Below are 25,957 nucleotides of genomic sequence, written 5' to 3'. Positions count from 1 at the left end.
GCCCTTCCCCTTTATATCCATCATTATCTAACCCACCCCCGCGGTCTGTGCCCGCCCTTCCATAGTCCCTCTTTATATCCCTCTTCTAATCCCTTCCACCAATCACTGACGATCCCGCCACTCCATTAACGCCATCGTTGATTAGTACAGCCCACAATCTGTGCCCGCCTTCCAGTAGTCCCTCCCCTTTATATCCATCAATGTCATCCCTGTGTGTTCCGTTCTGCACCCAGATTGGGTTACAAGTACAAACGCTCGTCACAGCGACGGGCGGGAGCCGCCGTATTCTGTGTGCTCACTTTGTGTGCTGGCAGCAGATTTCTGTGCGCTTTAATTTTCCTCCTTGCAGCCCCTAGGGGGCGGGACAAACTTTTTTTTTGGTGCAGGCGATTGGCTGATGTGGACTTTCAGGGGTGGAGTCAGACTCATTAAATAATGTGCTTTTAAAGCTAAAGGGCACCTGTCATGCTCAGCATGTGTTCAGTGATGGCCTGGGACGATTGTGAGCTGGAAGCGGTGTGACGTCTGTGTTACCCATAGCAACCGGATCCACCAGCCGCATCTGAATGAGGGAAGCGGATTGGCTGCCGTGGGGCTCACAGACACTCTGGGAAGTGGCGTCCTCCATGTCGTGTCATAAATAACGTTTTGTGAACCTGTTGTGGTTCCTGTATGAGAATGGCGCCAGGCGGCGGCGGCTCCTACGACAACCATAACTAATCCCGTATGGGGGTCACCAGGTCCGGGGGGCCCCTCTGTGCCCACCTGGCACTTCTCTGTCCTCATGACCCGCAGATCTGCGTCAGTTTTGTGAGCTCCGCCCCCTCAGGGCCCGCTGATGGAAGTCATGGGGCTGACGGTGTCCATGAAACTCACCGCCGGCAGCGCTTTGCTGGTCCGGCCCCAGGATGTGCAGAGCAGGGAGTGGAGCTTCCTGAAGACGGAGCCGCGGAAGATGATGAATATCCAGGGGTCCAGGATGGGGTTCAGGGCGCTCAGCCGGAAGGCCAGGAGGTCGCCGGACTCGTCTGGGGGCTCATTCTGGTACAGGGCGCCAAGGAAGGCCCGGAGCTGTCAGAGAGAGAGGAGAGTAACATCAGGGAAAGGGTGCGATACTCTGCAGGAGAGGGGGATACTCAGGAGGGGTGCGATACTCTGCAGGAAACGGGAATACTCAGGTGGGGGTGCGATACTCTGCAAGAGAGGGGGATACTCAGGAGGGGTGCGATACTCTGCAGGAGAGGGGGATACTCATGAGGGGTGCGATACTCTGCAGGAGAGGGGGATACTCAGGAGGGGTGCGATACTCTGCAAGAGAGGGGGATACTCATGAGGGGGTGCGATACTCTGCAGGAGAGGGGGATACTCAGGAGGGGTGCGATACTCTGCAGGAGAGGGGGATACTCAGGAGGGGTGCAATACTCTGCAAGAGAGGGGGATACTCAGGAGGGGTGCGATACTCTGCAAGAGAGGGGGATACTCAGCAGGGGTGCAATACTCTGCAAGAGAGGGGGATACTCAGGGGGGGTGCGATATTCTGCAGGAGAGGGGAATACTCAGGAGGGGTGCGATACTCTGCAGGAGAGGGGAATACTCAGGAGGGGTGCGATACTCTGCAGGAGAGGGGGATACTCAGGAGGGGTGCGATATTCTGCAGGAGAGGGGGATACTCAGGAGGGGTGCGATACTCTGCAGGAAAGGGGAATATTCAGGTGGGTGCGATACTCTGCAGGAGAGGGGAATACTCAAGTGGGTGCGATACTCTGCAGGAGAGGGGGATACTCAGGTGGGGGTGCGATACTCTGCAGGAGAGGGGAATACTCAGGAGGGGTGCGATACTCTGCAGGAAAGGGGGATACTCAGGTGGGGTGCGATACTCTGCAAGAGAGGGGGATACTCAGGAGGAAGTGCAATACTCTGCAGAAGAGGGGGATACTCGGGGGGTGCGATATTCTGCAGGAAAGGGGGATACTCAGGTGGGGTGCGATACTCTGCAAGAGAGGGGGATACTCAGGAGGAAGTGCGATACTCTGCAGGAGAGGGGGATACTCAGGAGGGGTGCGATACTCTGCAGGAGAGGGGGATACTCAGGAGGGGTGCGATACTCTACAGGAGAGGGGAATACTCAGGAGGGGTGCGATACTCTGCAGGAGAGGGGAACACTCAGGTGGGTGCGATACTCTGCAAGAGAGGGGGATACTCAGGAGGGTGTGCGATACTCTGCAGGAGAGGGGGATACTCAGGAGGGGTGCGATACTCTGCATGAGAGGGGGATACTCAGGAGGGGTGCGATACTCTGCAGGAGAGGGGGATACTCAGGAGGGGGTGCGATATTCTGCAGGAGAAGGGGATACTCAGGAGAGGTTGCGATATTCTGCAGGAGAGGGGGATGCTCAGGAGGGGTGCGATACTCTGCAGGAGAGGGGAATACTCAGGTGGGGTGCGATACTCTGCAGGGGAGAGGGACACTCAGGAGGGGGTGCGATATTCTGCAGGAGAGGGGGATACTCAGGAGAGGTTGCGATATTCTGCAGGAGAGGGGGATACTCAGCAGGGGTGCGATACTCTGCAGGAGAGGGGAACACTCAGGTGGGGTGCGATACTCTGCAGGAAAGGGGAATACTCAGGTGGGTGCGATACTCTGCAAGAGAGGGGGATACTCAGGAGGGTGTGCGATACTCTGCAGGAGAGGGGGATACTCAGGAGGGGTGCGATACTCTGCAGGAGAGGGGGATACTCAGGAGGGGTGCGATACTCTGCAGGAAAGGGGAATACTCAGGTGGGTGCGATACTCTGCAAGAGAGGGGGATACTCAGGAGGGTGTGCGATACTCTGCAGGAGAGGGGGATACTCAGGAGGGGTGCGATACTCTGCAGGAGAGAAGGATACTCAGGAGGGGTGCGATACTCTGCAGGAGAGGGGGATACTCAGGAGGGGGTGCGATATTCTGCAGGAGAAGGGGATACTTAGGAGGGTGCAATACTATGCAGGAGAGGGGGAATACTCAGGTGGAGGTGCAATACCCTGCAGGAATACTCAGGAGGGGGTGCGATACTCTTCCAGGGACAGGGATTCTTTAGTTTGCATCTGGTCAGTCCCTTTTCTGTGATATCAAAGGGGGTGTGGCCCGAGAACACATGACCAATCATCCAGGTTAGGGGCGGGGTGCTGGGAGGTCACCAAGTTTCTGACCGAGTCCCAACTACAGTTTCATGCTGATATTAATAACCTCCAATACATGCCGGCGGGAGTCCAGCAACCGGCAGATTAATACTCAGAATTATATTCCGAACCCAGGGATACCAAACATGGCGCACCCTTGTCACCCGGGAGGGAGGAGACGGCTTTCTCCCTGTTCCTATGTGCTAACATAGTCATGTATGACCTTGATGTGTTCGGTATGCTATGCCCCATTCAAATATCTCCCTAATATGAATGTGCCCAGTTTCTGGTGGATTCTATGAATTGTATGTGGAATTGTTACATGTGGAATGGACATTTTATGGCACGCTCTGCATTCCTAGAGCTCTAATGGCCTCACAGGTCATGTATGACGGCTGGACTGAGATATTATGGTTTTACGATAGGGCAGAGGATAGTGTTTTCCATGGTTCCCGGAAACAGACATCCTGCCAAGACTAATTTGCTGTTTGCAGCCCTGACCAGGTCTGGACTCTGGCGTCTATTTGTGGTTTAGTGGAGATAAAGTTCGTTAAATCTTACATCTACAAATTCCATCGTTTTTAGGAGGAGGGAGGGTGGGGGAAGGTCACTGCTCATGGAAAACAAAATGGCTGTCACATGTCCCTATTACACACAATCGTCACACCTCCCCCCTCAGGTGGTCGCATGGGAGGGAACTGCAATTCCCCTCCTGACACAACCGACTCCTCCTGGCTCGACCCGTCTCGATAACCCATCAGCGTTGCCATGGTTGCCGCCCTTCTTATGAAATCGAATTGCTGAAGAATTGGGCTCCACCGAAGTAGCTTGCCATTCTCCCCAGCAACCTGCTCCAAGGATTGTGATTGGTGATCTCCGGGAAGTGCCGCCCACAAAGGTACATTTGCATCTTCTGGAGGGCCCACACGATCGCAAGACACTGCTCATCGATCGTATGCTACTTCCCTGAGGAGCATCTTCCAGGTTCAGGTAGAGGATGGGATGTTCCTCTCCGCACCATCCACCCAACCTATAGGCAGAGGCATCCGTCTGCACTAGGAAACGGCGGGTGAAGTCTGGAGCCCGTAGCACAGGGGCCACTGGCCGGCACCTCCTTCAAGGCCTGAAGGGCCTTCTCACAGTCTGGTGTCCAGGACACCACCTTGGGTAGGTTCTTTTTGGTCGGGTCAGTCAAAGGTTTCGCCAGGCTGCTATAGTTATTATTATTATTATACAGTATTTATAAAGCGCCGATAGTTGGCTCAGCGCTGTACATTACAAAGGGGGACACAACATGTGACAGAACAATACAATGTGATACATGAGGGGATCGAGGGCCCTGATCCTGGGAGCTTACAATCTAGGAGGGAGGGGAAGGTGGTACAGGAGGAGATAGCTGTGGGGGATGGAGTGGTAGGAAGAGTGGAGGAGGTCGGCAAGTTAGCAGGGGGTGGGGTAGGCTTCCCTGAAGAGATGGGTTTTCAGGGTGCGCCTAAAGGAGAGGAGAGTAGGTGATAGTCTGATGGGTTGGGGCAGGGAGTTCCAGAGGATGGGTGACACCCTGGAGAAGTCCTGGAGGCGGGCATGGGAGGAGGAGACCAGGGAACTAGAGAGAAGGAGGTCTTGTGAGGAGCGGAGTGTGCGTGTTGGGTGGTACTTGGATATTAGGTCGGTGATGTAGTTCGGGGCAGTATGGTGGACGGCTTTGTATGTCAGTGTTAGGATTGTGAATTTGATCCGTTGGGCAATCGGAAGCCAGTGGAGGGATTGGCAGAGGGGGGTGGAGGACACTGAGTGGAGGCCAGTGGAGGGATTGGCAGAGGGGGGTGGAGGACACTGAGTGGAGGCCAGTGGAGGGATTGGCAGAGGGGGGGGTGGAGGACACTGAGTGGAGGCCAGTGGAGGGATTGGCAGAGGGGGGGTGGAGGACACTGAGTGGAGGCCAGTGGAGGGATTGGCAGAGGGGGGGTGGAGGACACTGAGTGGAGGCCAGTGGAGGGATTGGCAGAGGGGGGGTGGAGGACACTGAATGGAGGCCAGTGGAGGGATTGGCAGAGGGGGGTGGAGGACACTGAGTGGAGGCCAGTGGAGGGATTGGCAGAGGGGGGGTGGAGGACACTGAGTGGAGGCCAGTGGAGGGATTGGCAGAGGGGGGGTGGAGGACACTGAGTGGAGGCCAGTGGAGGGATTGGCAGAGGGGGGGTGGAGGACACTGAGTGGAGGCCAGTGGAGGGATTGGCAGAGGGGGGGTGGAGGACACTGAGTGGAGGCCAGTGGAGGGATTGGCAGAGGGGGGGTGGAGGACACTGAGTGGAGGCCAGTGGAGGGATTGGCAGAGGGGGGGTGGAGGACACTGAGTGGAGGCCAGTGGAGGGATTGGCAGAGGGGGGGTGGAGGACACTGAGTGGAGGCCAGTGGAGGGATTGGCAGAGGGGGGGTGGAGGACACTGAGTGGAGGCCAGTGGAGGGATTGGCAGAGGGGGGGTGGAGGACACTGAGTGGAGGCCAGTGGAGGGATTGGCAGAGGGGGGTGGAGGACACTGAGTGGAGGCCAGTGGAGGGATTGGCAGAGGGGGGGTGGAGGACACTGAGTGGAGGCCAGTGGAGGGATTGGCAGAGGGGGGTGGCGGAGATGGAGCGGTTGGAAAGGTGAATGAGTCTGGCTGCCGTATTCAGGATGGACTGAAGCGGGGATAGCCTGTGGCGAGGCAGGCCAGTGAGGAGGGAGTGGATGAGCTGTTTAGTGGTTTCTGGGGTTAGGAACGTGCGGATTTTGGCGATGTTGCGGAGGTGGAGTCTGCATGTTGCGGAGGTGGAGTCTGCATGTTGCGGAGGCGGAGTCTGCATGTTGCAGAGGCGGAGTCTGCATGTTGCGGAGGCGGAGTCTGCACGAGTTTGTTAAAGATTGGACTTGGGGCTGGAAGGATAGGTTGGAGTCCAAAATGACACCCAGTACTCTGGCCTGCAGGGCGGGTTTGATGATGGCGTTGTTGGACATGATGGAGAAGTCAATGGGGGGGGGTGTCCGGGCTGGGGGGGGGGGGACAAGAAACTCGGTTTTGGAGAGGTTCAGCTTAAGGAAGTGGAGTGACATCCAGTCTGATATGTCGCTCAGTAGGTGTGTGATTCAGGCGGAGACCGAGGGGGTGAGGTGGGGGGCGGGGACTGAGGGGGTGAGGTGGGGGGCGGAGACCGAGGGGGTGAGGTGGGGGGCGGAGACCGAGGGGGTGAGGTGGGGGGTGGAGAGATAGATTTGTGTGTCGTCGGCATAGAGGTGGTAGTTGAAGCCGTGAGAGTGTATGAGTTGGCCAAGGGAGGAGGTGTAGATGGAGAAGAGAAGGGGCCCGAGGACGGAGCCTTGGGGGACCCCAACAGAGAGGGGGAGGGAGGGGGAGGTGGTAGCATTATAGGTAACGCTGAAGGAGCGTTGTGACAGGTAGGACGAGAGCCAGGAGAGGGCGGAGTCTCTGAGGCCGAGGGAGTGTAGTTTAGTAAGGAGGAGGGGGTGGTGGACTGTGTGGAAGGCCGCAGAGAGGTGGAGGAGTAGGAGCACTGAGTAGTGGCCATTAGCTTTGGCGGTTAGCAGGTCGTTGGAGAGTTTGAGTAAGGCAGTTTCGGTGGAGTGTAGGTGGTTTCGGTGGAGTGTAGGGAGGTTTCGGTGGAGTGTAGGGCGGTGTCGGTGGAGTGTAGGGCGGTGTCGGTGGAGTGTAGGGCGGTGTCGGTGGAGTGTAGGGGGGGTTTCGGTGGAGTGTAGGGCGGTTTCGATGGAGTGTAGGGCAGTTTCGGTGGAGTGTAGGGCGGTGTCGGTGGAGTGTAAGGCGGTGTCGGTGGAGTGTAGGGCGGTTCGGTGGAGTGTAGGGCGGTGTCGGTGGAGTGTAGGGCGGTTCAGTGGAGTGTAGGGCGGTTCGGTGGAGTGTAGGGCGGTGTCGGTGGAGTGTAAGGCGGTTTCGGTGGAGTGTAGGGCAGTTTCGGTGGAGTGTAGGGCGGTGTCGGTGGAGTGTAGGGGGGGTTCGGTGGAGTGTAGGGCGGTGTCGGTGGAGTGTAGGGCGGGTTCGGTGGAGTGTAGGTGGTTTCGGTGGAGTGTAGGGCGGTTTCGGTGGAGTGTAAGGCAGTTTCGGTGGAGTGTAGGGCGGTGTCGGTGGAGTGTAGGGCGGTTTCGGTGGAGTGTAGGGGGGTTTCGGTGGAGTGTAGGGCGGTTTCGGTGGAGTGTAGGGCGGTTTCGGTGGAGTGTAGGGCGGTTTCGGTGGAGTGTAGGGCGGTTTCGGTGGAGTGTAGGTGGTTTCGGTGGAGTGTAGGGCGGTTTCGGTGGAGTGTAGGGCGGTTTCGGTGGAGTGTAGGTGGTTTCGGTGGAGTGTAGGGCAGTGTCGGTGGAGTGTAGGGGGGTTTCGGTGGAGTGTAGGGCGGTGTCGGTGGAGTGTAGGGGGGTTTCGGTGGAGTGTAGGGCGGTGTCGGTGGAGTGTAGGGCAGTTTCGGTGGAGTGTAAGGTGGTTTCGGTGGAGTGTAGGTGGTTTCGGTGGAGTGTAGGGGGGTTTCGGTGGAGTGTAGGGCAGTTTCGGTGGAGTGTAAGGTGGTTTCGGTGGAGTGTAGGTGGTTTCGGTGGAGTGTAGGTGGTTTCGGTGGAGTGTAGGTGGTTTCGGTGGAGTGTAGGGCGGTTTCGGTGGAGTGTAGGGCGGTTTCGGTGGAGTGTAGGTGGTTTCGGTGGAGTGTAGGGCGGTTTCGGTGGAGTGTAGGGCGGGTTCGGTGGAGTGTAGGTGGTTTCGGTGGAGTGTAGGGCGGTTTCGGTGGAGTGTAAGGCAGTTTCGGTGGAGTGTAGGGCAGTTTCGGTGGAGTGTAGGGCGGTGTCGGTGGAGTGTAGGGGGGGTTCGGTGGAGTGTAGGGCGGTGTCGGTGGAGTGTAGGGCGGTGTCGGTGGAGTGTAGGTGGTTTCGGTGGAGTGTAGGGCGGTTTCGGTGGAGTGTAGGGGGGTTTCGGTGGAGTGTAGGGCAGTTTCGGTGGAGTGTAAGGTGGTTTCGGTGGAGTGTAGGTGGTTTCGGTGGAGTGTAGGTGGTTTCGGTGGAGTGTAGGGGACGGAAGCCGGACTGTAGGGGATCGAGGAGGTTGTTGTCGGTGAGGTGAGAGCTCAGGCGGGTGTAGACGAGGCACTCGAGGAGTTTAGATGTAAATGTCAGCAGGGAGATGGGTCTGAGGTTGTTCGGGTCATTGGGGTCCAGGGGGGGCCTCCTCCAGTATGGGGGTGATGTGTGTTTCAGAGGGGAGGGGAAAGTGCCGGAGGAGAGGGAGAGATTGAAGATGTGTTACATACAAACTTCCTATAGTAACCGGCTGTCCCCAGGAATGACATGACCTGTTTCTTGGTTTGAGGGGTAGGCCAGACCAGGATGGCCTCCACCTTCCCTGTCTCGGGCCTCAGGGTTCCTCCTCCTACCTGGTGTCCCAAATACTGGACAGCCGTCATGCCTATCTAACACCTTCTGGGTTTGACGGTCAGATTGGCGGCTGTCAGTTTGTCCAGAACCTGTGACAGATGCACCAGATGTTCTTCCCAGGTGGGGCTGAACACGGCGATGTCGTCCAGGTAGGGTTCCATGACCCTCTGGAAGGTGGCTGGGGCATTCTTCATCCCAAAGGGCATGACCGTGAATTCGAACAAGCCGAATGGGGTGATGAAGGCCGACTTTTCCCGGGCCTCAGGCGCCAGAGGAATTGGCCAGTACCCCCTGCTCAGATCCATGACTGTGAGATAGCGGGCAGCCACCAGCCGATCCATCGATCCGGGGCATGGGGTCGGCGTCTGCGAAGGTGATGGCCTTCAGGCTCTGCGTGGACTACCAGAACTTGATCGTCTGATCCTTTTTGGGGACCAGGACTAGCAGGGATGCCCAGGCACTGTGGGACTTCTGAATCACCCCCAGCTGCAGCATTTTCTCAACCTCCCTTCTCATATCAGCCAGGACCTCCAGAGAGGCCGACTGTTTGATGGGGGGACCTTGTGGACAGCGAGGTGTGTCCTCCCAATAAACCTGCCCCCATATACTGCCAACACTCCCTTCAGTCCAGGTACCTGAGTGGGGGTAAGGTGGGGGTTGATCTGGAGGTCTGAGCCCACCTCCCTGGTGTCAGCTAGCAGGCACCCGACCCCTAATATGTGACGCAACGCGGCGTCTGACCCCTAATATGTGACGCAACGCGGCACCCGACCCCTAATATGTGACGCAACGCGGCACCCGTCCCTTAATATGTGACGCAACACACCGCCCCAACCCCTAATATGTGACGCAACGCGGCGTCTGACCCCTAATATGTGACGCAACGCAGCACCCGACCCCTAATATGTGACGCAACGCGGCGTCTGACCCCTAATATGTGACGCAACGCGGCACCCGACCCCTATGTGACGCAACGCTGCACCCGTCCCTTAATATGTGACGCAACACACCGCCCCAACCCCTAATATGTGACGCAACGCGGTGTCTGACCCCTAATATGTGACGCAACGCAGCGTCTGACCCCTAATATGTGACGCAACGCAGCACCCGACCCCTAATATGTGACGCAACGCGGCACCCGACCCCTATGTGACGCAACGCGGCACCCGACCCCTAATATGTGACGCAACGCGGCACCCGTCCCTTAATATGTGACGCAACACACCGCCCCAACCCCTAATATGTGACGCAACGCGGCGTCTGACCCCTAATATGTGACGCAACGCAGCACCCGACCCCTAATATGTGACGCAACGCGGCACCCAACCCCTATGTGACGCAACACGGCACCCGACCCCTAATATGTGACGCAACACGGCACCCGTCCCTTAATATGTGACGCAACACACCGCCCCAACCCCTAATATGTGACGCAACGCGGCGTCTGACCCCTAATATGTGACGCAACACAGCACCCGACCCCTAATATGTGACGCAACGCGGCACCCATCCCTTAATACGTGACGCAACACACCGCCCCAACCCCTAATATGTGACGCAACGCGGCGTCTGACCCCTAATATGTGACGCAACGCAGCACCCGACCCCTAATATGTGATGCAACACGGCGCCCGACCCCTAATATGTGACGCAACACGGCACCCGACCCTTAATATGTGACGGAACGCGGCACCCGACCCCCTAATATGTGATGCAACACGGCACCCGACCCTTAATATGTGATGTAACACGGCACCCGACCCCTAATATGTGACGCAACACGGCACCCAACCCCTAATATGTGACAGAGCACATCATCCAAACCCTAATATGTGACGGAACGCGGCACCCGACCCCCTAATATGTGATGCAACACGGCACCCGACCCCTAATATGTGATGGAACACGGCACCCGACCCCTAATATGTGATGCAACACACCGCCCAACCCCTAATATGTGACAGAGCACATCATCCAAACCCTAATATGTGACGCAACGCGGCACCCGACCCCTAATATGTGACGGAACGCGGCACCCGACCCCCTAATATGTGATGCAACACGGCACCCGACCCCTAATATGTGATGCAACACGGCACCCGATCCCTAATATGTGATGCAACACGGCACCCGACCCCTAATATGTGACGGAACGCGGCACCCGACCCCCTAATATGTGATGCAACACGGCACCCGACCCCTAATATGTGACGGAACGCGGCACCCGACCCCGCCCTTCTCACCAACTCGTGACGGAAGAACCAGCCGATCTCACACCTCACTATCACTTGCATAACAATGCCGCTCTCAGCTGCACCCGGCACAAAGATTTTCCAGCTCGCAGGACCCCAATCTATGTGCAGCAGCCTGACAGCGATTGTCACCAAGTCAGGATAATTACATCATCACCCTTCACACTGACATCACCGACTTCTACAGAGAAGGAGGAAACCCACCAATCCCAGCAATGACACCGAACTCAGCATCAACGTCTGACACCCGCTGTCACCACAGACCGGAAATACAGAGGATTATATATACGGGAACACTCTTCCAGGGACGGGGATATCAGAGGATTATATACAGGAACCCTCTTCCAGGGACGGGGATATCAGAGGATTATATACAGGAACACTCTTCCAGGGACGGGGATATCAGAGGATTATGTACAGGAACACTCTTCCAGGGACGGGGATATCAGAGGATTATATATACAGGAACACTCTTCCAGGGACGGGGATATCAGAGGATTATATACAGGAACCCTCTTCCAGGGACGGGGATATCAGAGGATTATATACAGGAACACTCTTCCAGGGACGGGGATATCAGAGGATTATGTACAGGAACACTCTTCCAGGGACGGGGATATCAGAGGATTATATATACAGGAACACTCTTCCAGGGACGGGGATATCAGAGGATTATATATACAGGAACACTCTTCCAGGGACGGGGATATCAGAGGATTATATATACAGGGACACTCTTCCAGGGACGGGGATATCAGAGGATTATATACAGGAACACTCTTCCAGGGACGGGGATATCAGAGGATTATATATACAGGGACACTCTTCCAGGGACGGGGATATCAGGGGATTATATATACAGGAACACTCTTCCAGGGACGGGGATATCAGAGGATTATATATACAGGAACACTCTTCCAGGGACGGGGATATCAGAGGATTATATACAGGAACACTCTTCCAGGGACGGGGATATCAGAGGGTTACATACAGGAACACTCTTCCAGGGACGGGGATATCAGTGGATTATATATACAGGCACACTCTTCCAGGGACGGGGATATCAGAGGATTATATATACAGGAACACTCTTCCAGGGACGGGGATATCAGAGGATTATATATACAGGAACACTCTTCCAGGGATGGGGATATCAGAGGGTTACATACAGGAACACTCTTCCAGGGACGGGGATATCAGAGGATTATATATACAGGAACACTCTTCCAGGGACGGGGATATCAGAGGATTATATACAGGAACACTCTTCCAGGGACGGGGATATCAGAGGATTATATACAGGAACACTCTTCCAGGGACGGGGATATCAGGGGATTATATATACAGGAACACTCTTCCAGGGACAGGGATATCAGAGGATTATATACAGGAACACTCTTCCAGGGACGGGGATATCAGAGGATTATATATACAGGAACACTCTTCCAGGGACAGGGATATCAAGGGATTATATACAGGAACACTCTTCCAGGGACGGGGATATCAGAGGATTACATATACAGGAACACTCTTCCAGGGACGGGGATATCGGAGGATTATATATACAGGAACACTCTTCCAGGGACGGGGATATCAGAGGATTATATACAGGAACACTCTTCCAGGGACGGGGATATCAGAGGATTATATACAGGAACACTCTTCCAGGGACGGGGATATCAGAGGATTATATATACAGGAACACTCTTCCAGGGACGGGGATATCGGAGGATTATATATACGGGAACACTCTTCCAGGGACGGGGATATCAGAGAATTATATATACAGGAACACTCTTCCAGGGACGGGGATATCAGAGGATTATATATACAGGAACACTCTTCCAGGGACGGGGATATCAGAGGGTTACATACAGGAACACTCTTCCAGGGACGGGGATATCAGAGGATTATATATACAGGAACACTCATCCAGGGACGGGGATATCAGAGGATTATATATACAGGAACACTCTTCCAGGGACGGGGATATCAGAGGATTATATATACAGGAACACTCTTCCAGGGACGGGGATATCAGAGGATTATATATACAGGAACACTCTTCCAGGGACGGGGATATCAGAGGATTATATATACAGGAACACTCTTCCAGGGACGGGGATATCAGAGGATTATATATACGGGAACACTCTTCCAGGGACGGGGATATCAGAGGATTATATATACAGGAACACTCTTCCAGGGACGGGGATATCAGAGGATTACATATACAGGAACACTCTTCCAGGGACGGGGATATCAGAGGATTATATATACAGGAACACTCTTCCAGGGACGGGGATATCAGAGGATTATATATACAGGAACACTCTTCCAGGGACGGGGATATCAGAGGATTATATATACAGGAACACTCTTCCAGGGACGGGGATATCGGAGGATTATATATACAGGAACACTCTTCCAGGGACGGGGATATCGGAGGATTATATATACAGGAACACTCTTCCAGGGACGGGGATATCAGAGGATTATATATACAGGAACACTCTTCCAGGGACGGGGATATCAGAGGATTACATATACAGGAACACTCTTCCAGGGACGGGGATATCAGAGGATTACATATACAGGAACACTCTTCCAGGGACGGGGATATCGGAGGATTATATATACGGGAACACTCTTCCAGGGACGGGGATATCGGCGGATTATATATACAGGAACACTCTTCCAGGGACGGGGATATCAGAGGATTATATATACAGGAACACTCTTCCAGGGACGGGGATATCGGAGGATTATATACAGGAACACTCTTCCAGGGACGGGGATATCAGAGGATTATATATACAGGAACACTCTTCCAGGGACGGGGATATCAGAGGATTATATATACAGGAACACTCTTCCAGGGACGGGGATATCGGAGGATTATATACAGGAACACTCTTCCAGGGACGGGGATATCGGAGGATTATATACAGGAACACTCTTCCAGGGACGGGGATATCAGAGGATTATATATACAGGAACACTCTTCCAGGGACGGGGATTCGTTAATTTGCATTAAAGGTTCTAACACTTTTCAGAATCTGATTTATTAATGAAAAGGCCAAATGTTGCAATTAAATATTTACAGAAAAGATGTTACAAAGACACAAAGAGAACAATAAAGCAACAGAGGAATGAAAGGCGGTGAAGATGGAGAATACTTGCCTGGTCCTGGGTCAGCCGACTCCAATTGTTCGAGCAAAAATATTTCCTTGGCCCTCAGGTCCGTTAGATGTTCCTTAGTTGATATTAAAGGAGCGCTCCTTACTAGGTCCGGTCAGTCCCTTTTCTGTGATATCAAAGGGGTGTGGCCAGAGAACAACTGACCAATCATCCAGGTTAGGGGCGGGGTGCTGGAGGTCACCAAGTTTCTGACCGAGTCCCAACTACAACTTCATGCTGATATTAATAACCTCCAATACATGCAGGCGGGAGTCCAGCAACCGGCAGATTAATACTCAGAATTATATTCCGAACCCAGGGATACCAAACATGGCGCACTGGAGGGAGGAGACGGCTTTCTCCCCATTCTAACATGGTAACATAGTCATGTAGGACCTTGATTTGTTTGGTATGATATTCCCCATTCACATATCTCCCTAATATGAATGTGTCCTGTTCCTGGTGGATTCTATGAATTGTATGTGGAATTGTTACATGTGGAATGGACATTTTATGGCACGCTCTGCATTCCTAGAGCTCTAATGGTCTCACAGGTCATGTATGACGGCTGGACTGAGATATTATGAATTTACGATAGGGCAGAGGAAAGTGTTTTCTATGCTTCCTGGAAACAGACATCCTGCCAAGACTAATTTGCTGTTTACAGCCCTGACCAGGTCTGGACTCTGGCGTCTATTTGTGTTTTAGTGGAGATAAGAGGCTCTTCTGAAGTTTGTTAAATCTTACATCTACAAATTCCATAGTTTTCAGGAGGGGGGAGGGTGGGGGAAGGTCACTGCTGATGGAAAAAAAGAATTGGTTGAAACCTTAACAAGATGGCTGCCTACAGCTTCCATGTCCCATTACAGGGGGTGCTATACTCTGCAGAAGAGGGGGAATACCCAGGTAGGTGTGTGATACTCTGCAGCAGAGGGGAATACTCGGGTGGGGGTGCGATACTCTGCAAGAGAGGGGGAATTCTCAGGTGGGGGTGCTTTAGTCTGCAGGAGAGGGGGATACTCAGGTGGGGGTATGATACTCTGCAAGAGAGGGGGAATACTCAGGTGGGGGTGTTATACTCTGCAGGAGAGGGGAATACTCAGGTGGGGGTGTGATACTCTGCAAGACGGGGAATACTCAGGTGGGGGTGCGATACTCTGCAAGAGAGGGGGAATACTCAGGTGGGGGTGCTATACTCTGCAGGAGAGGGGAATACTCAGGTGGGGGTGCGATACTCTGCAAGACGGGGAATACTCAGGTGGGGGTGCGATACTCTGCAAGAGGGGGAATACTCAGGTGGGGGTGCGATACTCTGCAGGAGAGGGGGAATACTCAGGAGGGGGTGCTGTACTCTGCAAGAGAGAGGAATACTCAGGTGGGGGTGCGATACTCTGCAGAAGAGAGGGATACTCAGATGGGGGTGCGATACTCTGCAGAAGAGAGGGATACTCAGATGGGGGTGCGATACTCTGCAAGAGAGGGGGAATACTCAGGTGGGGGTGCGATACTCTGCAAGAGAGGTGGAATACTCAGGTGGGGGTGCGATACTCTGCAGGAGAGGGGGAATACTCAGGAGGGGGTGCTATACTCTGCAGGAGAGGGGGAATACTCAGGAGGGGGTGCGATACTCTGCAGAAGAGGGGGAATACTCAGGAGGGGGTGCTATACTCTGCAGGAGAGGGGGAATACTCAGGTGGGGGTGCGATACTCTGCAAGAGAGGTGGAATACTCAGGTGGGGGTGCGATACTCTGCAGGAGAGGGGGAATACTCAGGAGGGGGTGCTATACTCTGCAGGAGAGGGGGAATACTCAGGAGGGGGTGTGATACTCTGCAGGAGAGGGGGAATACTCAGGAGGGGGTGCTATACTCTGCAGGAGAGGGGGAATACTCAGGAGGGGGTGCGATACTCTGCAGGAGAGGGGGAATACTCAGGAGGGGGTGCGATACTCTGCAGGAGAGGGGGAATACTCAGGTGGGGGTGCGATACTCTGCAGTAGTGTAAACGCTCTGCAGTGGGCGATGGGGGGGGGTAATATCTCTGAGGACTCTGCTGGTTTGCAGATAGTTATCGGGTTTCTGTCTGTCTCGGTTTATGAGGTGAGGGCTGGAGTGATGGAAGATGGGGCCCCGGTCACACACAGCAGATGGGGGGGCCCCGGTCACACACAGCAGACGGAGGGGCCCCGGTCACACACAGCAGACGGAGGGGCCCCGGTCACACACAGCAGATGGGGGGGGCCCGGTCACACACAGCAGACGGGGGGGCCCCGGTCACACACAGCAGACGGGGGGGGGCCCCGGTCACACACAGCAGACAGGGGGGCCCCGGTCACACACAGCAGACGGAGGGGCCCCGGTCACACACAGCAGACGGGGGGGCCCCGGTCACACACAGCAGACGGGGGGGGGGCCCCGGTCACACACAGCAGATGGGGGGGCCCCGGTAACACACAGCAGACGGAGGGGCCCCGGTCACACACAGCAGATGGGGGGGCCCCGGTCACACACAGCAGATGGGGGGGCCCCGGTCACACACAGCAGACAGGGGGGCCCCGGTCACACACAGCAGACGGAGGGGCCCCGGTCACACACAGCAGACGGGGGGGCCCCGGTCACACACAGCAGATGGGAGGGCCCCGGTCACACACAGCAGATGGGGGGGGGCCCGGTCACACACAGCAGACGGAGGGGCCCCGGTCACACACAGCAGACGGAGGGGCCCCGGTCACACACAGCAGACAGAGGGGCCCCAGTCACACACAGCAGACAGAGGGGCCCCAGTCACATACAGCAGACGGAGGGGCCCCGGTCACATACAGACAGGGGCCCCGCTCACACAGCGGATCACTTTCCACACCACACAACCTTCCATTGTACAATCAGCGCTCGCCCCCATCCCCCACCCACTGACTGCATTCCACCAACCTGAGCCGGACACACACCATCCAATCAGATCTGCCAACCACTGCATGATAGAATGTCAGTCTGACTGTATGATCCCCGAATCCTACAGAGAAAATGTATGTCAGGTCAGTCACAGGTAAGTAGGCACACCCAGGTATATAGAGACAGTCACAGGTAAGTAGGGGCTCCCACAGGTATATAGAGACAGTCACAGGTAAGTAGGGGCTCCCACAGGTATATAGAGACAGTCACAGGTAAGTAGGGGCACCCACAGGTATACAGAGACAGTCACGGGTAAGTAGGGGCTCCCACAGGTATATAGAGACAGTCACAGGTAAGTAGGGGCTCCCACAGGTATATAGAGACAGTCACAGGTAAGTAGGGGCTCCCACAGGTATATAGAGACAGTCATGGGTAAGTAGGCACACCCAGGTATATAGAGACAGTCACAGGTAAGTAGGGGCTCCCACAGGTATATAGAGACAGTCACAGGTAAGTAGGGGCTCCCACAGGTATATAGAGACAGTCACAGGTAAGTAGGCACACCCAGGTATATAGAGACAGTCACAGGTAAGTAGGGGCTCCCACAGGTATATAGAGACAGTCACAGGTAAGTAGGGGCTCCCACAGGTATATAGAGACAGTCACAGGTAAGTAGGGGCTCCCACAGGTATATAGACACAGTCACAGGTAAGTAGGCACACCCAGGTATATAGAGACAGTCACAGGTAAGTAGGGGCACCCACAGGTATACAGAGACAGTCACGGGTAAGTAGGGGCTCCCACAGGTATACAGAGACAGTCACAGGTAAGTAGGGGCTCCCACAGGTATATAGAGACAGTCACAGGTAAGTAGGGGCTCCCACAGGTATATAGAGACAGTCACAGGTAAGTAGGGGCTCCCACAGGTATATAGAGACAGTCATGGGTAAGTAGGCACACCCAGGTATATAGAGACAGTCACAGGTAAGTAGGGGCTCCCACAGGTATATAGAGACAGTCACAGGTAAGTAGGGGCTCCCACAGGTATATAGAGACAGTCACAGGTAAGTAGGCACACCCAGGTATATAGAGACAGTCACAGGTAAGTAGGGGCTCCCACAGGTATATAGAGACAGTCACAGGTAAGTAGGGGCTCCCACAGGTATATAGAGACAGTCACAGGTAAGTAGGGGCTCCCACAGGTATATAGACACAGTCACAGGTAAGTAGGCACACCCAGGTATATAGAGACAGTCACGGGTAAGTAGGGGCTCCCACAGGTATATAGAGACAGTCACGGGTAAGTAGGCACACCCAGGTATATAGAGACAGTCACGGGTAAGTAGGGGCTCCCACAGGTATATAGAGACAGTCACAGGTAAGTAGGGGCTCCCACAGGTATATAGAGACAGTCACAGGTAAGTAGGCACACCCAGGTATATAGAGACAGTCACAGGTAAGTAGGGGCTCCCACAGGTATATAGAGACAGTCACAGGTAAGTAGGCACACCCAGGTATATAGAGACAGTCACAGGTAAGTAGGGGCTCCCACAGGTATATAGAGACAGTCACAGGTAAGTAGGGGCTCCCACAGGTATATAGAGACAGTCACAGGTAAGTAGGCACACCCAGGTATACAGAGACAGTCACGGGTAAGTAGGGGCTCCCACAGGTATACAGAGACAGTCACAGGTAAGTAGGGGCTCCCACAGGTATATAGAGACAGTCACAGGTAAGTAGGGGCTCCCACAGGTATATAGAGACAGTCACAGGTAAGTAGGGGCTCCCACAGGTATATAGAGACAGTCATGGGTAAGTAGGCACACCCAGGTATATAGAGACAGTCACAGGTAAGTAGGGGCTCCCACAGGTATATAGAGACAGTCACAGGTAAGTAGGGGCTCCCACAGGTATATAGAGACAGTCACAGGTAAGTAGGCACACCCAGGTATATAGAGACAGTCACAGGTAAGTAGGGGCTCCCACAGGTATATAGAGACAGTCACAGGTAAGTAGGGGCTCCCACAGGTATATAGAGACAGTCACAGGTAAGTAGGGGCTCCCACAGGTATATAGACACAGTCACAGGTAAGTAGGCACACCCAGGTATATAGAGACAGTCACGGGTAAGTAGGGGCTCCCACAGGTATATAGAGACAGTCACGGGTAAGTAGGCACACCCAGGTATATAGAGACAGTCACGGGTAAGTAGGGGCTCCCACAGGTATATAGAGACAGTCACAGGTAAGTAGGGGCTCCCACAGGTATATAGAGACAGTCACAGGTAAGTAGGCACACCCAGGTATATAGAGACAGTCACAGGTAAGTAGGGGCTCCCACAGGTATATAGAGACAGTCACAGGTAAGTAGGCACACCCAGGTATATAGAGACAGTCACAGGTAAGTAGGGGCTCCCACAGGTATATAGAGACAGTCACAGGTAAGTAGGGGCTCCCACAGGTATATAGAGACAGTCACAGGTAAGTAGGCACACCCAGGTATATAGAGACAGTCACAGGTAAGTAGGGGCTCCCACAGGTATATAGACACAGTCACAGGTAAGTAGGCACACCCAGGTATATAGAGACAGTCACGGGTAAGTAGGGGCTCCCACAGGTATATAGAGACAGTCACGGGTAAGTAGGCACACCCAGGTATATAGAGACAGTCACGGGTAAGTAGGGGCTCCCACAGGTATATAGAGACAGTCACAGGTAAGTAGGCACACCCAGGTATATAGAGACAGTCACAGGTAAGTAGGCACCCACAGGTATATAGAGACAGTCACGGGTAAGTAGGGGCTCCCACAGGTATATAGAGACAGTCACAGGTAAGTAGGCACACCCAGGTATATAGAGACAGTCACAGGTAAGTAGGGGCTCCCACAGGTATATAGAGACAGTCACAGGTAAGTAGGCACACCCAGGTATATAGAGACAGTCACAGGTAAGTAGGGGCTCCCACAGGTATATAGAGACAGTCACAGGTAAGTAGGCACACCCAGGTATATAGAGACAGTCACGGGTAAGTAGGGGCTCCCACAGGTATATAGAGACAGTCACGGGTAAGTAGGGGCACCCAGGTATATAGAGACAGTCACAGGTAAGTAGGCACCCACAGGTATATAGAGACAGTCACAGGTAAGTAGGCACACCCAGGTATATAGAGACAGTCACAGGTAAGTAGGCACCCACAGGTATATAGAGACAGTCACGGGTAAGTAGGGGCTCCCACAGGTATATAGAGACAGTCACAGGTAAGTAGGCACACCCAGGTATATAGAGACAGTCACGGGTAAGTAGGGGCTCCCACAGGTATATAGAGACAGTCACGGGTAAGTAGGGGCACCCACAGGTATATAGAGACAGTCACGGGTAAGTAGGGGCTCCCACAGGTATATAGAGACAGTCACGGGTAAGTAGGGGCTCCCACAGGTATATAGAGACAGTCACGGGTAAGTAGGGGCACCCACAGGTATATAGAGACAGTCACGGGTAAGTAGGGGCACCCACAGGTATATAGAGACAGTCACAGGTAAGTAGGGGCACCCACAGGTATATAGAGACAGTCACGGGTAAGTAGGGCCTCCCACAGGTATATAGAGACAGTCACGGGTAAGTAGGCACACCCAGGTATACAGAGACAGTCACGGGTAAGTAGGGGCTCCCACAGGTATATAGAGACAGTCACAGGTAAGTAGGCACACCCAGGTATATAGAGACAGTCACAGGTAAGTAGGCACACCCAGGTATATAGAGACAGTCACAGGTAAGTAGGCACACCCAGGTATATAGAGACAGTCACAGGTAAGTAGGCACACCCAGGTATACAGAGACAGTCACGGGTAAGTAGGGGCTCCCACAGGTATATAGAGACAGTCACGGGTAAGTAGGGGCTCCCACAGGTATATAGAGACAGTCACGGGTAAGTAGGGCCTCCCACAGGTATATAGAGACAGTCACAGGTAAGTAGGCACACCCACAGGTATATAGAGACAGTCACAGGTAAGTAGGCACACCCAGGTATATAGAGACAGTCACAGGTAAGTAGGCACACCCACAGGTATATAGAGACAGTCACAGGTAAGTAGGCACACCCAGGTAGGTAGGTCCAGTTTCCTCATGTTGCTGTTATTGCTGTGTGACCTGATTTGGGTTTGTCTCCGTGTCCATCCGCTCGTCTCCCCCACCCCCGACCACACTGCATAGCCAGGAAGGTGACACCACTCCTCCCCAATACAGCTCCCTGTGTTCCTGAATGCTGATTGGTTGGTGTCTCCGCAGCAGGGGCGGACTGACCATTTGGAAACTCGGGCACTGTCCGAGGGCCCGGGGTCAGTAGGGGGCCCCATGAGATGCCCCTGGTACCTTTTTCATAGGCTTTTTTGAGTTTGGGCAAGGACACAGGGGCCCCATGATCCCCTATTGCCCGGGGGCCCCATGATCCCCTATTGCCCGGGGGCCCCATGAGTTGTCAGTCCGCCCCTGCTCCGCAGTGTGATGATGTCACCAGGCCGGCTGTGCAGCAGAGATGTGAAGGCGGGCAGAACGGAATATGGGGTCTGAAGAGCGGATGATGGAGGGCCATCTAGTGCCGTATAAATGGGTGACACCGCGTGGCCCCGTGCTCGGAGCGTTTCCTGTTCAGACAGCGATTATTCTCCGCCATCACAGTGACTGCCGCTCAGGAATGTGGAATTCAGAGCCAATCCTCGGCTGTGACTGGTTCACATCGACTCCATAACTTATCATATAGGAGGAGCCCTCCAACCGGCACCAACCTAGGACCTGTCTGACCCAGCACTACACTGGGGGGGGAGAGCAACATGGCGGTCTCTCTATGTCCAGATTCTCCTCTCGCAGTGCTGGACTTTCTGCTCATAATGCCAGGTTCTCCTCTCGCAGTGCTGGACTTTCTCCTGGGCTGGGCTTTGACCTCACAGTCACAGAATCTCCCCTCACAAGGTTTTCACCCTACAGTGCTGGACTCTCTTTCCACATTGTCAGGCTTTCCCCTGATAGTGCTGGGCTTTCTCCTCATAATGCTGGGTTCTGCCCTCACAGTCATGGATTCTCCATTCACAGTACCGTGCCCTCTACTAACAGTGCTGGGCTTTCTCCTCACAGATCTAGGCTCTGCCCCCAGTCATGGATTCTCTCCTCACAGTGCTGGGCTTTCTCCTCACAGATCTAGGCTCTGCCCCCAGTCATGGATTCTCTCCTCACAATGATCACAGTGCTGGGCTTTCTCCTCACACATCTAAGCTCTGCCCACACAGTCATGGATTCTCTCCTCACAGATCTAGGCTCTGCCCCACAGTCATGGATTCTCTCCTCACAATGATCACAGTGCTGGGCTTGCTCCTCACACATCTAGGCTCTGCCCACACAGTCATGGATTCTCTCCTCACAGATCTAGGCTTTCTCCTCACACATCTAGGCTCTGCCCACACAGTCATGGATTCTCTCCTCACAGTGCTAGGCTTTCTCCTCACACATCTAGGCTCTGCTCACACAGTCATGGATTCTCTGCTCACAGTGCTGGGCTTTCTCCTCACAGATCTAGGCTCCTCCCTCCCACAGTCATGGATTCTCTCCTCACAGTGCTGGGCTTTATCCTCACAGATCTAGGCTCTGCCCCCAGTCATGGATTCTCTCCTCACAGTGCTAGGCTTTCTCCTCACAGATCTAGGCTCTGCCCTCCCACAGTCATGGATTCTCTCCTCACAGTGCTGGGCTTTCTCCTCACAGATCTAGGCTCTGCCCTCCCACAGTCATGGATTCTCTCCTCACAGTGCTAGGCTTTCTCCTCACAGATCTAGGCTCTGCCCACACAGTCATGGATTCTCTGCTCACAGTGCTGGGCTTTCTCCTCACAGATCTAGGCTCCTCCCTCCCACAGTCATGGATTCTCTGCTCACAGTGCTGGGCTTTCTCCTCACAGATCTAGGCTCCTCCCTCCCACAGTCATGGATTCTCTCCTCACAGTGCTAGGCTTTCTCCTCACAGATCTAGGCTCTGCCCACACAGTCATGGATTCTCTGCTCACAGTGCTGGGCTTTCTCCTCACAGATCTAGGCTCCTCCCTCCCACAGTCATGGATTCTCTGCTCACAGTGCTGGGCTTTCTCCTCACAGATCTAGGCTCTGCCCTCCCACAGTCATGGATTCTCTCCTCACAGTGCTAGGCTTTCTCCTCACAGATCTAGGCTCTGCCCACACAGTCATGGATTCTCTGCTCACAGTGCTGGGCTTTCTCCTCACAGATCTAGGCTCCTCCCTCCCACAGTCATGGATTCTCTGCTCACAGTGCTGGGCTTTCTCCTCACAGATCTAGGCTCTGCCCTCCCACAGTCATGGATTCTCTCCTCACAGTGCTAGGCTTTCTCCTCACAGATCTAGGCTCTGCCCTCCCACAGTCATGGATTCTCTCCTCACAGTGCTAGGCTTTCTCCTCACAGATCTAGGCTCTGCCCACACAGTCATGGATTCTCTCCTCACAGTGCTGGGCTTTCTCCTCACAGATCTAGGCTCCTCCCTCCCACAGTCATGGATTCTCTGCTCACAGTGCTGGGCTTTCTCCTCACAGATCTAGGCTCTGCCCACACAGTCATGGATTCTCTCCTCACAGTGCTGGGCTTTCTCCTCACAGATCTAGGCTCTGCCCACACAGTCATGGATTCTCTCCTCACAGTGCTGGGCTTTCTCCTCACAGATCTAGGCTCTGCCCCCAGTCATGGATTCTCTCCTCACAGTGCTAGGCTTTCTCCTCACAGTTGCAGTGACCTCTCACCCCGTCACAGTGGAGTCCACCTGAGGTCACATCAGTCTTCACACATTTGGCTTCCTTCCACAACATCTGTTCCCCATCTCCTGCACACTCTTCCACCACCCTCCCTCCTGGGGTCCCTCAGGAACTGTCACCCTCTTCTCTCCCTCGGGGCCACATCCTGAGAGATCGGAGTGATGACAAGGCGGTGACACCTACAGCCTACAACCTGCCCCCCCGCTGGCACTTACCGTCATAGGCACAGAGCACACCATGAAGATGATGGTCATCAGCACCAACAGGATGAGATGCTCCAGCTCCTCTTCTCCGGCCCCGAGGAACCAGCCTCGAGCTCCAGCCCTGCGCAGCGACCCTCTCCGCGCCCTCTGACCTTTCCTCATGCGGCACAAGCTGGCGGTCACGGAGGCATTACACACCAAGATGGCTAAGATCAGCAGTCCAGTCAGCGTGGCGTAAAGCAGCGAGAAGGCCAGCGCTCCCCCGTTCCCAGCAGTGGATCCCACCGCCATCCTGATGAAGCACCAAGTTCCTGGACAGTACTGCTTGTGCTGACCCACACCGACCAGCGGCAGGGCGCAGAGCACCGCTGTTACAACGTAGGAAGTTGGCAGCGCCGTCCTGGCCAGGCGGCGCCCCCAGCTGTGCTGAGTGTAGATGTACGGGTGGCTGATGGCCAGACATCTCTCAAAGGCCATGAAGAAGAGGATCATCATGGAGGCCAGGTTGAAGAAGGTCATAGCGAAGGCGAAGAACTGGCACAGCGGCCACGATCCCAGCTCCAGGAGCGACACTTGCTGGGCGTAGGACACGAAGACCACCGGGCTCAGGATGCAGGTGCCCAGGAGGTCGGTGACGGCGAGTCCGGTGACCAGGACGCAGAACGGGGACGCCCGGGCTCTTCTCTCTCGTCGGTGGACCCCTAAGATGCCCAGGGCCAGCAGGTTTCCCAGGACTCCCATGGCGAACATCAGGGTGCTGGTGGCCGGGTTCCCGTCAGCGCGGACTCGCGTGGAATTCTCGCAGTAGTACTGCATGCCTTCGGGCAGAGATGGCGGGGTGGTTACCATTGGATGGTGAGGAACCCAAATTCTGCCTCTGAAAATCTGCTGGTCCGTCTCTGCACCTGCTTCCTCCTCCACCCCGAGAGACTCTCACTTCTGTGTCAGGACTTTCTCTTCCTCTTCTGCCCGCTGTGCTGCATGGCTCCCGCCCCGGCGTGGGATCTGCTGAGAAGTTTGCGTGTCGCTGCGTCCCCCTCCGTCTGCCTTACACTTGACTCTCCTGCGCTGTGAACTGTCAGTGATCAGACCTACGAGAGAGAGAGCGAGCGGAGGAGGGGAGGGGAGACTCAGCAGCTGAGATAGACGCGGCCAGAGACTGCCAGGAGAGGTTGGCGCACGCCTTGTGTCCGCACCGGCACGTCCCGACTGGCCAGCTGGCAGAGGAAGAACGCCCGGCGTGCTGGGCGAGCGGCCAAACTTTGACTAAACAATGTCGCAAACGTGGCGCAACTTTTGTGTCTTGCGGAGGAACTGGTCAGCGTCCAACGGCAGCTTTTACGTGACAGTTATGTGACGGCCATGCAATCAGCGGGACGGTCGTATTGGGCGGCGGATGACGTGACGCGGCGTTCCGCGAAGAGATAATGCCGGGCGGGGGAGGCATGAGATGACATCCAGGATGGAGTGTCTCTGGCACGCCGCGCCAATCCCGGGGAGGTGACGTGTACGCCGAGCGGGAGACGAGGACCAGAGACCGCCAGACGCGCTCATCTGTCAGCGTTGTGTGTATATGTGTGTACACTTTGTATATATATGCGTGCGACGCGCGATGCTGGTGGGGTGTCCGCCGCCGCCGGTCCTGTCCGCGCCCCGCCGATCACGGAAAAATCCATTGGTGGCGCAGAGCGAAGAATTGAGACGAGGAAATTGCGTGCAAAAAGGTTACAAATTGTGACAAAGTATCGCTAATGTCTTCATAGAGGAGCCCCGCCTACCGCTTGACGCACGAACGCGCCAATTCTAGGCGCCCAAAATCTCTCCCTTCCCATCAGTCGTATGTCACAAGTAACGATTCTCCCGTTTGTGCCGCAGGAGCGCACGTTGCCCGCCGTCGCTTTCCCCGAATCTGGCATCCTACTTTGATGTCGCAGCGCGGCGGTCCGGGCTCTTATCTAGGGGCTCATTCACACTAAGACCCCCCGGCTGAGCCGTGGTTTTTACAGCCACCAACCGCCCCCCTTAGCTGCAGAGGCTTAAAGGGG

The 25,957-nt window shown here is 54.8% G+C and overlaps 1 protein-coding gene across 2 annotated transcripts; it reads right to left on the bottom strand.

The window, feature by feature from the left end:
* Positions 1 to 25,154, bottom strand: LOC149433142 (prostacyclin receptor-like). Of its 2 annotated transcripts, none has more exons than XM_089664600.1 (2): positions 23,925 to 25,154; positions 1 to 1,071 (listed from the first exon to the last, which is right to left on the bottom strand). In XM_089664600.1, the coding sequence occupies exons 1-2, from the start codon at positions 24,759 to 24,761 to the stop codon at positions 826 to 828; spliced, it is 1,083 nt and encodes a 360-aa protein (XP_089520726.1). In that variant the 5' UTR covers positions 24,762 to 25,154; the 3' UTR covers positions 1 to 825. The 2 variants fall into 2 exon arrangements, 1 of the variants encoding a protein (XP_089520726.1); XR_016308869.1 differs by lacking the exon at positions 23,925 to 25,154 and adding an exon at positions 14,023 to 14,110 and having other exon boundaries at positions 943 to 1,071.
* Between the last annotated feature and the right edge of the window lie 803 nt (positions 25,155 to 25,957).

This window comes from Staurois parvus, unplaced genomic scaffold, assembly GCF_062004578.1.
Source record: "Staurois parvus isolate SC_StPar_1 unplaced genomic scaffold, SC_StPar_1.0 ptg001959l, whole genome shotgun sequence".
NCBI lineage: Eukaryota > Metazoa > Chordata > Amphibia > Anura > Ranidae > Staurois > Staurois parvus.
This window is presented reverse-complemented; position numbering and strand designations above follow the sequence as displayed.

What these genes read in the sequence shown, in the direction of transcription:
- LOC149433142 (XM_089664600.1), bottom strand. Translation starts at nt 24,761, where the DNA reads ATGGTAACCACCCCGCCATCTCTGCCCGAAGGCATGCAGTACTACTGC. An exon ending in TGTGCTCTGTGCCTATGACG is followed by an intron (nt 1,072 to 23,924) that starts GTAAGTGCCAGC and finishes TCTCTCTGACAG; the next exon opens with CTCCGGGCCTTCCTTGGCGC.